The sequence below is a fragment of the Anolis sagrei genome, chromosome 8 (assembly GCF_037176765.1).
Source record: "Anolis sagrei isolate rAnoSag1 chromosome 8, rAnoSag1.mat, whole genome shotgun sequence".
Classification (NCBI taxonomy): Eukaryota; Metazoa; Chordata; class Lepidosauria; order Squamata; family Dactyloidae; genus Anolis; species Anolis sagrei.
The window spans coordinates 4,596,259-4,610,314 of record NC_090028.1 but is presented as its reverse complement, the minus strand read 5'-3'; the positions used below and the strand labels follow the sequence as shown (position 1 = coordinate 4,610,314).

The 14,056-nt window shown below is 44.7% G+C and overlaps 1 protein-coding gene across 1 annotated transcript in view; it reads right to left on the bottom strand.

The window, feature by feature from the left end:
• The window catches only part of ZNRF1 (zinc and ring finger 1), a 46,681-nt gene that overhangs the window by 10,664 nt on the left and 21,961 nt on the right, over nt 1–14,056 (bottom strand). Inside the window, exon 3 of the mRNA XM_067471165.1 lies at nt 1,878–1,973. Coding sequence (XP_067327266.1) covers nt 1,878–1,973 — 96 coding nt within the window. The remainder of the gene's footprint in view (nt 1–1,877; nt 1,974–14,056) is intronic.

Here is a 14,056-nt window from a genome sequence, read left to right as displayed (position 1 = left end):
ATCCGGGGAGAGGCGGATGAGCTCCCTCTATCAGCTCCAGCTCCTCATGCAGGGACATGAGAGAAGCCTCCCACAAGGATTCTGGGCACCACAATTCAAGAAAGATATTGACAAGCTCGAATGTGTCCAGAGGAGGGCGACTAAAATGATCAAGGGTCTGGAGAACAAGCCCTATGAGGAGCGGCTGAGGGAGCTGGGCATGTTTACCCTGAAGACGAGAAGGCTGAGAGGAGATATGATAGCCATGTATAAATATGTGAGAGGAAGTCACAGGGAGGAGGGAGCAAGCTTGTTTTCTGCTTCCTTGGAGACTAGGACGCGGAACAATGGCTTCAAACTACAAGAGAGGAGATTCCATCTCAACATGAGGAAGAACTTCATGACTGTGAGAGCCGTTCAGCAGTGGAACTCTCTGCCCCGGAGTGTGGTGGAGGCTCCTTCTTTGGAAGCTTTTAAACAGAGGCTGGATGGCCATCTGTCAGGGGTGATTTGAATGCAATATTCCTGCCTCTTGGCAAGGGGTTGGACTGGATGGCCCATGAGGTCTCTTCCAACTCTTTGATTCTATGATTCTATGAAAACATCAAAATCATCCAGGCGTCCCCTGGGCAACGTCCTTGCAGACGGCCAATTCTCTCACAACAGGATGCTCCTGACACGACAAAAAAAAAAAAAAATAAAATCTGTCAAGTAGGAAAATTAGGTACCACCTTGTGTGGGGAGGCTAAATTAACTAATTTATGAGGCCATAAAAAAAACTCCAGCAAAGCACTCCAGCAAAAACATGCGGGGTATGCGGAAGTACTTCATCAGCATCGAAGATGGTGAAAAAGTTAAATAGCCTCTGTGTATGTCTGTATACGTTGTATGTCAAAATTGGCATTGAATGTTTGCCATATATGTGTACACTGTAATCCGCCCTGAGTCCCCTGCGGGGTGAGAAGGGCGGAATATAAATACTTCAAATAAATAAATAAATAAGCCAGGGGTCTTCAAACTAAAGCCCAAGGGCCGGATATGGCCCTCCAAGGTCAGGGCTGTATCACTCAGGCTCAACCTAGTCTGAAATGACTTGAAAACAACAACAACAACCCTATCTCATCAGCCAAAAGGAGGCACACACTTCCCACTGAAATACTAATAAGTTTATATTTGTTACAATTGTTCTTCATTTTAATTATTATATTGTTTTAAAGTGTTTTTTGCACTACAAATAAGATATGTGCAGTGTGCATAGAAATTCATTCATGTTTTTTTTTCATATTATAATCTGGCCCTCCAACAGTTTGAGGGACTGTGACCTGGCCCTCTGTTTAAAAAGTTTGAGGACCCCTAATCTAAACTGTTTTGGATTGTGGAGCACTTCCGGATTAGGGCTGCTCAACCTGTGTATGAAGTTCTTACTGTTAGGCAAAGGTAAAGGTTTTCCCCTGACATGAAGTCCAGTCGTGTCCGACTCTGGGGGTTGGTGCTCATCTCCATTTCTAAGCCGAAGAGCTGGTGTGGTCGGTAGACACCTCCAAGGTCATGTGGCCAGCATGACTGCATGGAGCACCGTTACCTTCCCACCAGAGTGGTAACTATTTATCTACTCAAATCTGCGTGTTTTCGAACTGCTAGGTTGGCAGAAGCTGGGGCTGACAGCGGATGCTCACGCCGCTTCCCGGATTCAAACCTGCGACCTTTCGGTCAACAAGCTCAGAAGCTCAGCGCTTTAACCCACTGCACCACCGGGATTCTTATTGTTATTTGTTCATTTTGAAAAGCATCCCGCTGGGGGGAATATAAAGAAAAGTAAACAAGAAATGTGGCCTCCCAGCATTTGCTTCTACCCACAATCTGTTATCACACCCATGACATCTCTTGACCAGACTTACCATTGTAGGAGAGTCGGGGCTTGCTCAGACACATGATAAAGTGCATTTCCATTTCATCGGAAGCCACGGATTTGGAGCAAATGGGGCACTTGAAACCTGGAAAGAGAAGGAGGAGAGAAAAGGGTTTTACACATGGAAGCCTATTTGGAGCCCCAACGAAAAGGAGTTGATGCTGTGGTGCAGTTTATGCCTGAAGAGATATTATTCTGCATCCATGAGAAAGTAAACACTCTTTTTAAGGTAATGGAAATTTGAAACAGTCACTTTTTGAAACTATAGTGACATAAAACTACATGATTGTTTGGTGTAACACTAGAGTCATAGAATCGAAGAGTTGGAAGAGACCTCATGGGCCATCCAGTCCAACCCCCTGCCAAGAAGCAGGAATATTGCATTCAAAGCACCCCTGACAGATGGACATCCAGCCTCTGTTTAAAAGCTTCCAAAGAAGGAGCCTCCACCACACTCCGGGGCAGAGAGTTCCACTACTGAACGGCTCTCTCAGTCAGGAAGTTCTTCCTCATGTTCAGATGGAATCTCCTTTCTTGTAGTTTGAAGCCATTGTTTCGCGTCCTAGTCTCCAGGGAAGTAGAAAACAAGCTTGCTCCCTCCTCCCTGTGGCTTCCTCTCACATATTTATACATGGCTATCATATCTCCTCTCAGCCTTCTCTTCTTCAGGCTAAACATGCCCAGCTCCTTAAACCGCTCCTCATAGGGCTTGTTCTCCAGACCCTTGATCATTTTAGTCGCCCTCCTCTGGACACATTCCAGCTTGTCAATATCTCTCTTGAATTGTAGTGCCCAGAATTGGACACAATATTCCAGGTGTGGTCTAACTAAGGCAGAATAGAGTATGGGGAGCATTACTTCCCTAGATCTAGACACTATGCTCCTCTGGATGCAGGCCATCAACTATCAAGATCCATTATAATTACTCAGAAGCGATTACAAAGCAAATTTACTTTTCTGCTTTTGTTTGTAAACAAATGAAACTACACCATCTACACCAAAACTACAGGAAACCTTGTTTATTTTTTCAGGAGCGAGGCAAACACAAGCAATGAAAACACAAAAAATCAATAATGACATAACAAAGGAGGTTACTTTTGTATCCTCTGATCTTTCAAGCAGAAACAAAATACTCATCCCTATAAAAACAACATGGAGAGAGAGTTGCCAGATGTACAAGCTTTAGACCAAATTGCCAATATCCGGATGCTGGAGAATGGAGAAAGGCAGGGAGTTTCAGAAAAACATCTATTTCTGCTTCATTGACTCTTCTAAAGCCTTTGACTGTGTGGATCATAATAAATTGTGGCAAGTCCTTGGTGGTCCGGGCATCCCAAGCCCCCTTCCCTCTCTCCTGAGGAATCTGTACAAGGACCAAGGAGCAACAGTAAGAACTGACCACGGAACAACAGACTGGTTCAGATTGGGAAAGGCGTCCGGCAAGGCTGCATACTCTCACCCAATCTATTCACCTTGTATGCAGAACACATCATGCGATATGCGGGGCTTGACAAATGCAAGGCTGGGGTAAAAATGGCTGCAAGAAACATCAACAACCTTAGATATGCAGATGACACCACTTTGATGGCCAAAAGCGAGGAGGAGCAGAGAAGCCTTCTAATCAAGGTGAAAGAAGAAAGCGCAAAAGCTGGGTTGAAGTTAAACATCCAAAAAACCAAGATTATGGCAACAAGAATGATTGACAACTGGGAAATAGAGGAAGAAAACGTGGAGGCCGAAACAGGCCTCTGCAAAGACTACTGCAGACACAGACTGTAGCCAGGAAATCAGGAGATGCTTCCTTCTTGGGAGGAGAGCAATGTCCAATCTCGATAAAATAGTGAAGAGTAGAGACATCCCACTGGCAACGAAGATCTGTATAGTTAAAGCCATGGTATTCCCTGTAGTCACCTACGGATGTGAGAGCTGGACCACAGGGAAGGTTGAGTGAAGAAAGAGATGCTTTTGAACTGTGGTGCTGGAGGAAAGCCTTGGACCGCAAGAAGATCCAACCAGTCCATACTTCAGGAAAGAAAGCCCGACTGCTCACTGGAGGGAAGGATAGTAGAGGCCAAGATGAAGTCCTTTGGCCACATCATGAAAAGAAAGGAAATCTTAGAGAAGACAATGATGCTGGGGAAAATGGAAGGAAAAAGGAAGAGGGGCCAACCAAGGGCAAGATGGATGGATGGCATCCTTGAAGTGACTGGTTTGACCTTGAAGGAGCTGGGGGTGGTGACAGCCGACAGGGAGCTCTGGCGTGGTCTGGTCCAGGAGGTCACGAAGAGTTGGAAACGACTGAACAAATGAACAACAACAAACACAACAAAATCAGTACACAGCAACTTAAGACCAAAGCTACAGAGCTTATCTTGTTCGTAACTTGAGCACTGATTATGGCAACAACTGGGAAATAGAGGGAGAAAACATGGAGGCCGTGACAGACTTTGTATTTCTAGGTGCAAAGATTACTGCAGATGCAGACTGTGGCCAGGAAATCAGGAGACGCTGACTTCTTGGGAGGAGAGCAAGGACCAATCTCGATAAAATAGTGAAGAGTAGAGACATCACACTGGCAACGAAGATCCGCATAGTCAAAGCCATGGCATTCCCCATAGTCACCTACGGATGTGAGAGTTGGACCATAGGGAAGACTGAGTGGAGGAAAAGAGATGCTTTTGAACTGTGGTGTTGGAGGAAAGTTCTGAGAGTGCCTTGGACCGCCAGAAGATCCAACGAGTCCATCCTCCAGGAAAGAAAGCCTGACTGCTCATTGGAGGGAAGGAGATGAGAGGCCAAGATGAAGTCCTTTGGCCACATCATGAGAAGACAGGAAAACTTGGAGAAGACAATGATGCTGGGGAAAGTGGAAGGAAAAAGGAAGAGGGGCCGACCAAGGGCAAGATGGATGGATGGCATCCTTGAAGGGACTGGATTGACCTTGAAGGAGCTGGGGGTGGTGACGGCCGACAGGGAGCTCTGGCGTGGGCTGGTCCAGGAGGTCACAAAGTGTCGGAAACGACTGAACGAATAAACAACAACAAACGCAACAAAATCAGTACATAACAACTTAAGAGGGGCCGACCAAGGGCAAGATGGATGGATGGCATACTTGAAGGGACTGGATTGACCTTGAAGGAGCTGGGGGTGGTGACGGCCGACAGGGAGCTCTGGCGTGGCCTGGTCCATGAGGTCACAAAGGGTTGGAAACGACTGAACGAATGAACAACAACAAAAATATATCGAGAAGTCCATCGGATTTCTAAAATGGGGTGGGAGTAAATATAAGAACAGAAAATAGATCATAATGCATTTTCCTCCAATTTTTCTGGTGGGAAATAGCTTAGATCCCCCCCACCCCCCGCCCGAACTGTTAAGGGATCTTGTTGTCAATGGGAAGAGGGGGGGGGATGCACAACAAAACAACATGTATTGTAGTTCAGATTGCAATCTTCTCATGAACTGGGCCCTAATAAGATTCATTTATGCACACTCATGAAATACTTCAGTACACAAAGACTTCTGAAATAGCAATTCAAAGACGTTATTCACCAAGAAAATGAGAAAGAGCAGGGCTTTTGTGTCCCAAAACTGGAATGCATTATGCAAAATACAAAAGAGAGGTTACCAAATTATTCAAGACCCCATTTGCATAATGTAAACAGGTCACCCAAGTTCAGCTTGTCTTTGTTGTGCCACATAGAAGACCAGTGTTGGCACTCTTGCGTAGTGTGTATATGTCATCTGAAGAATCACAGCAATGACAATAAGCGGAGAGTCACTTTACAGGCAGGGAAGGGTGCCCAGCAACCATAGGGCTGAATCAAGGCAAGGGACTCTTGCATTTGCTCCATGGGGCAGATGGTAACTGGCTACCAAATGATGCACCACTAAAAACAACTGGGTCTTTATTAATAGCCTTGCTTTTTGGCGCAGGCTGGTCGGCAGGAAGAGAAACCGAAATGCTTCAAGTCAATCACCTCCAGACACACAACAGCATCTCCAAAGCATCATCGTATATGTTATGCAAGCCTTCAAAGCCCCACTGGCGTCTTTGATAGAAGGAAAAGTCAAGTTCTAAAGCTAGTGCTGTGTAGGAAGCTGTAAATCTCACATGCAAGATTTGGCTTCCTCAAAGGACAGTCCCAAAGCAAACCTTCTGAAAGGAGCTACGACCAATACACTGGAATTCAAGCACAGGTAGCCCTCTCTCTCCACTGATTCTACCATCCTTCCTTCCTTAGGCGATCCCTCGTTGGCCGAGTAGGATAGTCTTCCAGGATCAATGTTCTGGTGGGTCCGTAGGTGACTGTGGAGCCTATTCTTGATCTGCATCTTCTCCCGCAGTGAGGGCATTGGTTTCCAGGTGGAAGGCGGTCTTGGTCAGGGTTTCCTTGACGTGCCTTCCTCTTGGCATGTTTCTCTCTTTCGCCCTCCATTCGTGCCTCTTCAAATTCTGCAGCATTGCTGGTCACAGCTGACCTCCAGCTGGAGCACTCAAGGGCCAGGGCTTCCCAGTTCTCAGTGTCTATGCCAGAGTTTTTAAGGTTGGCTTTGAGCCCATCTTTCAATCTCTTTTCCTGTCCTCTAACATTCCGTTTTCTGTTCTTGAGTTCGGAGTAGAGCAACTACTTTGGGAGACGGTGGTCGGGCATCAGCAGAGCTGATAGCGGAGGATCATCACTTCAATGCTGGTGGTCTTTGCTTCTTCCAGCACGCTGACGTTCGTTCGCCTGTCTTCACAAGAGATTTGCAGGATTTTCCGGAGGCAGCCCATGATGCTTAGGGATTTTTCAAAGCTACAAAGGTCATCTATGGACCAAGAAACCATGGCATACAGCCTCTACGCTCATCAGATGGAACCAAACTCCTGAAGGACCAAAAATCAATTGGACTACGTTGGAAAGACCACTACCAAAGCTTCCTGAATTGCAGCTCCAATGTGGCCGAAGAGGTTCTCTCGACTAGGCAGAGAGCCTTCTCGATTGTGGCGCCTTATTTATGGAATGCCTTGCCAGTTGAAACCCGAACCATCCGAGAGCTACTTCCTTTTCGGAAAGCCTGTAAAACCTTTCTTTTCCGACAAGCTTTCGATGGGTGAATAACTCGGGACTATGTCTGTTCTTGTTTTTATTGTATTTTAAAGTTGGTTGTTTTAATCTACTGCTGTAAACCGCTCCGAGCCAAATTGGGAGTGGCAGTATACAAGTCAAATAAAATAAATAAATAAATCCCGCAACAACAAACCAGGGATAAGCTTGCAGCACTGCCTAATTTGGAAGAAGTCAGCAATGCCATCAACCAACAAAAAAAGTAACAAAGCCAGCAGACCTGATGGGATCCCTGCTGAAATCTTTAAAGAGGGAGGACCTGAGCGGACATAGCAACTCCACCAGCTCATAGAAAAAGTGTGGGTGACCGAGAAAATCTCAGCAGATTTCAAGGATGCCACCATCATCACCCTCTTCGAAAAAGGGGAAAGAACAGACTGCGGAAACTATCGAGGTATCTCCCTTCTAACCTCCGCTGGGAAAATCCTTGCAAGAATCCTTGCAAACCGCCTTCTACCCCTCTCAGAAGACACCCTCCCAGAATCTCAGAATCTACCATGCAAGGCTTGGAAATACAGTCTTTTGAAAACAAAAGGAAACAAAATCCCAAAATGTGCACCCTTTTGTATAAGACGGGCATGGGCAAACTCTGGCCCTCCGGATATTTTGGACTCCGGATATTTTGGACATCCCACTAGGGATTCCATTTTACTATATACATAATGGGCCCTGAGCATCCACAGGTTTCAATACCCACAGGGTTCCTGGAACTTGTAATACAGTGGGATGTCAAAGCCCACTGTATTACAAGCAAATTGCAAAGGATATAACTGGAGTAAATTGTGAAGCATTTGTTTCACAGCTCTATCTAGCATTTCAGCCTGGGGCCAGAACTGTAACAGGCCGTGCAAGGCTTTGCCATTCACACTCCGCCATTCGCAGCCATTGCATCTGCAGGCACTTTCCATGGACGAATCTGCTAGCAGAGAAGAAACCGTCTTTGTTGGGAACCCATCCACTTCAGCCGCATCTACTTAATAGACACATTGCCCATTGTTCCATGTGACGCATCTGTTTGGGGTCTGCCATATAATAGGTTTCCAATGCTAGTTCACTCCCATGTACTTATCTGCACACTCAGGAAAATATCAACTGAATTCTTAAGGCTGTAATATAATATAATATAATATAATATAATATAATATAATATAATATAACATAACATAATATAATATATTGTATATACAGAAAGTATTTATATTATTATAATGTAATAAAATATATTACTACTAATAATAATACGATACTATATATATTTCATATTACATGCAATATTACTAATCTATATAAATAAAAATGTAATGTTCGTTTGTGGGATTAACGGAACTCAAAAACCACTGGGCGAATTGACACCAAATTTGGACACAAGACACCTAAAAACCCAATATATGACCTTCACTAAAAAAAAAATTGATTTTGTCATTTGGGAGTTGTAGTTACTGGGATTTATAGTTTACCTACAATCAAAGAGCATTGTGAACCCCACCAACGATGGAATTGAACCAAACTTGGCACACAGGACTCTCCTGACAAACAGAAAACACTAGAAGGGTTTGATGGGCATTGACCTTGAGTTTTGGAGTTGTAGTTCACCTACATCTAGAGAGCACTGTGGACTCAAACAATGATAGATCTGGACCAAACTCTACACGAATACTCAATATGCCCAAATGTGAACACTGGTGGAGTTTGGGGAAAATAGAATCTTTACATTTGGGAGTTGTAGTTGCTGGGATTTGTAGTTCACCTACAATCACAGAGCAGTCCGAACTCCACCAATGATAGAATTGGGCCAAACCTCCCAAACCCCCATGACCACCAGAGTAGGCCACAGCAACGCATGGCAGGGGACGGCTAGTATTACAATATAATGGTATAATACAATATAATCGTATATATAACTGATAACCTTATATGCTAATAACGTAATATATTGTATGTATATATCTCTTGTAAGCTGCTCTGAGTCCCCTTCAGGGTGAGAAGGGCGGCATATAAATGTCGCAAATAAATAAATAGACATCCAGATTCGTAAGGAGTTGTCACAAAAGCAGGATGCCTGCTTCTCCTTGTTTACTTATGAGCCTCACAAGCCAGCAACAAACCTGATTCAGATGTCACAATAAGCTCATGCTTCCTAGTTAGTTTTACTCTTCCAGAAAACAGCGCCACAACCAGTCCTGCACTCACAGTAAATTACCAATATAAGGCAGCTTTACATGAGCACAGCCAATGGAAAAAAACATTTGCGGGGGCTGATGAAAGTATAAGTCAGAACTGTATTTCCAGGCATGGAGTGGGAGGGTCAGAAAATGTTCTTTCTGACCTTAAGAGCTCCAAAGTTCCTTGACAGCAGCGCATTGCCTGCTAGGCAGCAAGTAAACTGGGTCACTTGGTAACTATTCTACTGTACTAATGGCGTTTACTTCTTGTTTCTGCGCTCAGTGCATCATCATACTGTTCCCTTGGTTTTGCTTCTCCAAAATTGAAGCGAACCTTGTCCATCCCAGATAACTTCCTGCCTGCACTGGGTATCAACGTGTGCAACAAAGAGCATTTGCACACTCATGCGCGAGTGGCAGTGCCAAACCTGAAAAGAAATGGGGGATACGTTGGCGCAAAATGAGTTTAGCATTATTTATGGAAGATCCAAAGAAATGGAAAGACAGAGGACAAACCTAGAGCTGTCCCAATGTCTTCTTAAAATGTTATACATCAGGCATTGTTCTGGTACGGCTGCACCAGGAGCTCCAATTTTATTTGCTTTGTATTAAATGTTTGCTTGCAGTCCAAGGTTCCTGGGATTCTGCAGATAGGTGGCTTCCTTTGGTTGCAGTCATAGGGCAAGTCACCTGTCCATCATCGTTAAGTTTTGGTCCCACCTCTTTCTCAGGGCAATTGGGAAGGGAAGGGAGCCATTTTTTAGTTAGTCTCAGCAAGGAAAGCTAATGTACAGGACATGTGCAAGCTTCTCCTGTACAAAAGCTTCAATCCTTAAGACTTTCTGGGGGGAAACAGTCTTAAGAGCATCTAAGGCCTTCTGGGGGAGAACGATCTTAAGAGTCTCCAAAGATTTCCAGGGAAACAGCCCTAAAGACCAAAGAACTCCAGCTGGAGAACATCTAAGCCTTTACTGGTAGGTCCACTTGGCGTTCGAGAAGCAGTTCGACCCGGTAGCGGAGCCCACATCAGTATGGGTTAGATTACAGTCAGCCTGGTAGACGTTAAAAAGGGGACTTTCCTTTAAAGTAAAGAAGAAGTTATTGAAGACACTTGCCTGTCCTTCATGGGCAAGTTTAGGAAGCTACGAGTTGCATAAAAGCCTGGAATCATTTGTTTAACTTTCTGAAGACAAGAGAAGTTTCTGTTTGATTGTTCATTAATAAAAGACTTTGTTATACTTCACAAGCCATCTAAAGACTATTTGTGGTGGAAAACCTCTGAGAACTTCTCTTTGGGCCCCCTGGCTTCCCACTGGCCAAAGGTTGCATGTCCTGTTCTAAAGGAAATTCTTTACAGGCCCAGCGCACGACAGAAGAGGCATGCACGACTTGTGACCTTAGAAAACAAATCTAATCCATATATTGCTAGTTTCTGCTGTTTGCAGATAACAGGATGGCTGGAAAACCACAAATTAGCAACATGGTAGGTTTTAAATATTCCTTGAATAACTCATTCCCATGGACACAGAAGAACCTCACTAGAAAATACAGCAACGCTGGGCCCAAAGGCTGGTTGTTTTGGCTGTTAGGAATTGTGGAATCCCAAAACACCAGGAGGAAGGGCCAAAGTTGGCCCATGCTTGTCATGTTTAAACTCCAGGGAGCATTTGACAATGCTGAGGGCTCCATACACGCAAGAGGGTTGAGGCGGCAGCGGCGCCAGTGACGCACCAGGCACAAATCTTAAATAAACCCTGTCCGTCTAGGCGTGCCTTGGCCTGTGTCCCTTTTGCCAGTCGCTGCCACCTGGAAGCATCACTCAAAGCAGCTTCCACTCTTTAGCCTTTGGGGGAACATATCCTTCTGTTTATGTGGGCATGTAAAGAGCCGGAGCCCCTTGTTTATATCTGGCCGGTTGTAATTTGGTTTGAACTTCCATTTTGGATGGCATCATTTCTTGCCACTTCCAGTTTGGGGTGGATGTGTGCACACTGTGCGGGTGGCCATAACACTGACCCTAAAATAGTGTGCAGTTGCGCATAATTTGGAATCAATAACTCACGTTCCACATAGAGCTGTCCAAAGGAAAACTTTTTTTTGGACTCACAGAAATTGAGATCCTAAATAGGATGGGACAACATCGTAAATGACAAGCAATAATAATAATAATAATAATAATAATAATAATAATAATCTGTTTAAAGTGCAAAAGACAAAGAGGGAATACCGTAAAAACACAATCCAGAGCAGAAGAGAAAACTGGCGAAAGAAGGCTCTCCATGGATGTTCCTGGGAAAAATTGAGTGTCAAATTGACAAAGAAAAAAATATGACTGTGGCTCATAAATGGAAAAAGGAGACAAAGGAGGGCCTGATTCTGGTAGCACAAGAACAAGCCATTAGAACCAATGCCATCAAAGCCAGAATTGAAAAGTCGACAACAGATCCCAAATGTAGACTCTGCAAGGAAGCAGGTGAAGCAATAGATCACATCCTCAGCTGCTGCAAGAAGATTGCGCAGACAGACTACAAGTAGAGGCATAACACCCGACATGCCGCATTATCACGGGGTGTCTGTGCTCTACACCACTGGAGAAATTACACTGTTTAGCCAGTATTGCACCACCTGACATCCGCTGGGAAGTAGCAACCAACAGTTGAAAGGACCAAGGCAGAGACATCTCCTGCTCATCCCCTATTTGGATATCAGCCAGCTCAACAACAACTTAAACCAAGAAATAGTTTTCTAAGACCTACAGAGACACTCGCTGGAACACCTCAGCAAGCGAGAGTCCAAAAGTGGCAGGCTCAAACCCAGAACTTCAATCCATGGCTGATACCAAATGAAAGACTCCCCCCTGGGCACACAGAAGACTGGGCGACTTGGAAGGCGCTGAACAGACTGCGCTCTGGCACCACGAGATGCAGAAATGGGGCCACAAAGTGGAATCCACGACATGCGAGTGCGGAGAAGAGCAAACTACAGACCACCTGCTGCAATGCAACCTGAGCCCTGCCACATGCACAAGGGAGGACCTTCTTGTGGCCACACCAGAGGCGCTCCAAGTGGCCAGATACTGGTCAAAGGACATTTAATAGAATACCAAGTCTGCAAATATTGTGTTTTGTTTGTTTGTGTATTTTTTTTAATGCAATACAACTGGCTTGGTTCGCTCCTAACATGATAAATGTGTGATTGCACGGAAGGACTAGCGCTGGGCTCTTTGGGAAGCCAATTATAGACACAGCCCCCCAGTTCCCTCTCCGCATACCTCTGTGCTCCATTAAGTTTTTGCATTCGTTTGCTGAGGAATGTCCCAGCTGTTGCACATGCCTCGGCTACTCACAAAATTCTCCAAGTTCAGACAAGATTCCGATTGCAATCAGCTCAGCTGCCTGTTTCAGAAGTTGAAAGAGCTCCTTAAAAAACAACAACACATCTATGCCCCTCTTCCATCTACGTCAGTGTTTCTCAACCTCCCTAATGCTGTGACCCCTTAATACAGTTCTTCATGTTGTGGTGACCCCCAACCAGAAAATTATTTTTGTTGCTATGTCATAACTGAATTGTAGTGCAAATATCTTATATGCAGGATGTATTTTCATTCACTGGACCCAATTTGGCACAAATACCTGATATGCCCAAATTTGAATACTGGTTGGGAGGATTGATTTTGTCATTTGGGAGATGTAGTTGCTGGGATTTATAGTTCACCAACAATATAAGAGCATACTGAACTCCACCAACGATGGAATTGAACCAAACTTGACACATAGAACTCCCACGACCAACCGAAAATACTGGAAGGGTTTGGTGGGAATTGACCTTGAGTTTGGAAGTTATAGTTCACCTACATCCAGAGAGCACTGTGAACTCAAACAATTATAGATCTGGACTAACTTGGCACTAATATTCAGTATGCCCAAATGTGAATACTGGTAGAGCTTGAGGAACATAGACCTTGACATTTGGGATTTGTAGTTCACCTAGAATCAAAGAGCATTCTGAACCCCACCAAGGTTAGAATTGAGCCAAACTTCCCACACAGAACCCACATGATCAACAGAAAACACTAGAGGGATTCGGGATGAATTGACAGTGATTTAGGGGAGGTATAGTTCATCTACATCCGGACAGCACTGTGAACCCAAATGACTATTCCAAAGTGTTTCCTAAGAAAATCAGAAATACGTGTTTTCTGATGGTCTTCGGTGACCCCTCTGAACCCCCGTCATGACCCCCCCAGGGGTCCCGACCCCCAGGTTGAGAAACACTGATCTACATGTTTATTTATTTGCAACATTCCTATCCTGAGCCATACTTGAATCTCTCTTCTGAGACCCGTGCCAAGCTTTTTCATCAGTTAGAATGATTATTTTTTTGTACTGTCAACAAAGCTAACAGTAAAACCACCACTTGGCTCCAAGTTAGACGATGCCAAGCTTTCAGATGGAGAAATCTTCCATCGCTTTTGGCTCTCTCCAGCCTCACCTTGCTGGCAACTGATCTCTCAGGCTCCCTGCACTTTTTCCATCTCAGTCGGTCATGATACCGGCGGAAACTTTAAGAAGCGGTACCTGAGCTTTCTTCCCTCCCTGCTCTTCTCTCTCTCTCCATCCGTTTGCAGACTGGGAGGCTGAGAGAGGAGGCCGTCTCGCCAATGATATTTGAAAGACAACCTGAGAACCGATCCGGCAAAAGAGTCGGGTGAGAAATGCTATAAATAAATATGGGATTGAGACCAAGACTGTCATGTTTCTCGGCAGGAAGAAACCACCAAACAGGCAAAGGGCGATGCACCAGAACCGCCACGCTTGTTGGTTTGATGCAGATTTCACCCTATGTTTAAATCACAAGAGGAGACTTTACTGTTTATTCTCATCCATCTCCTCCTT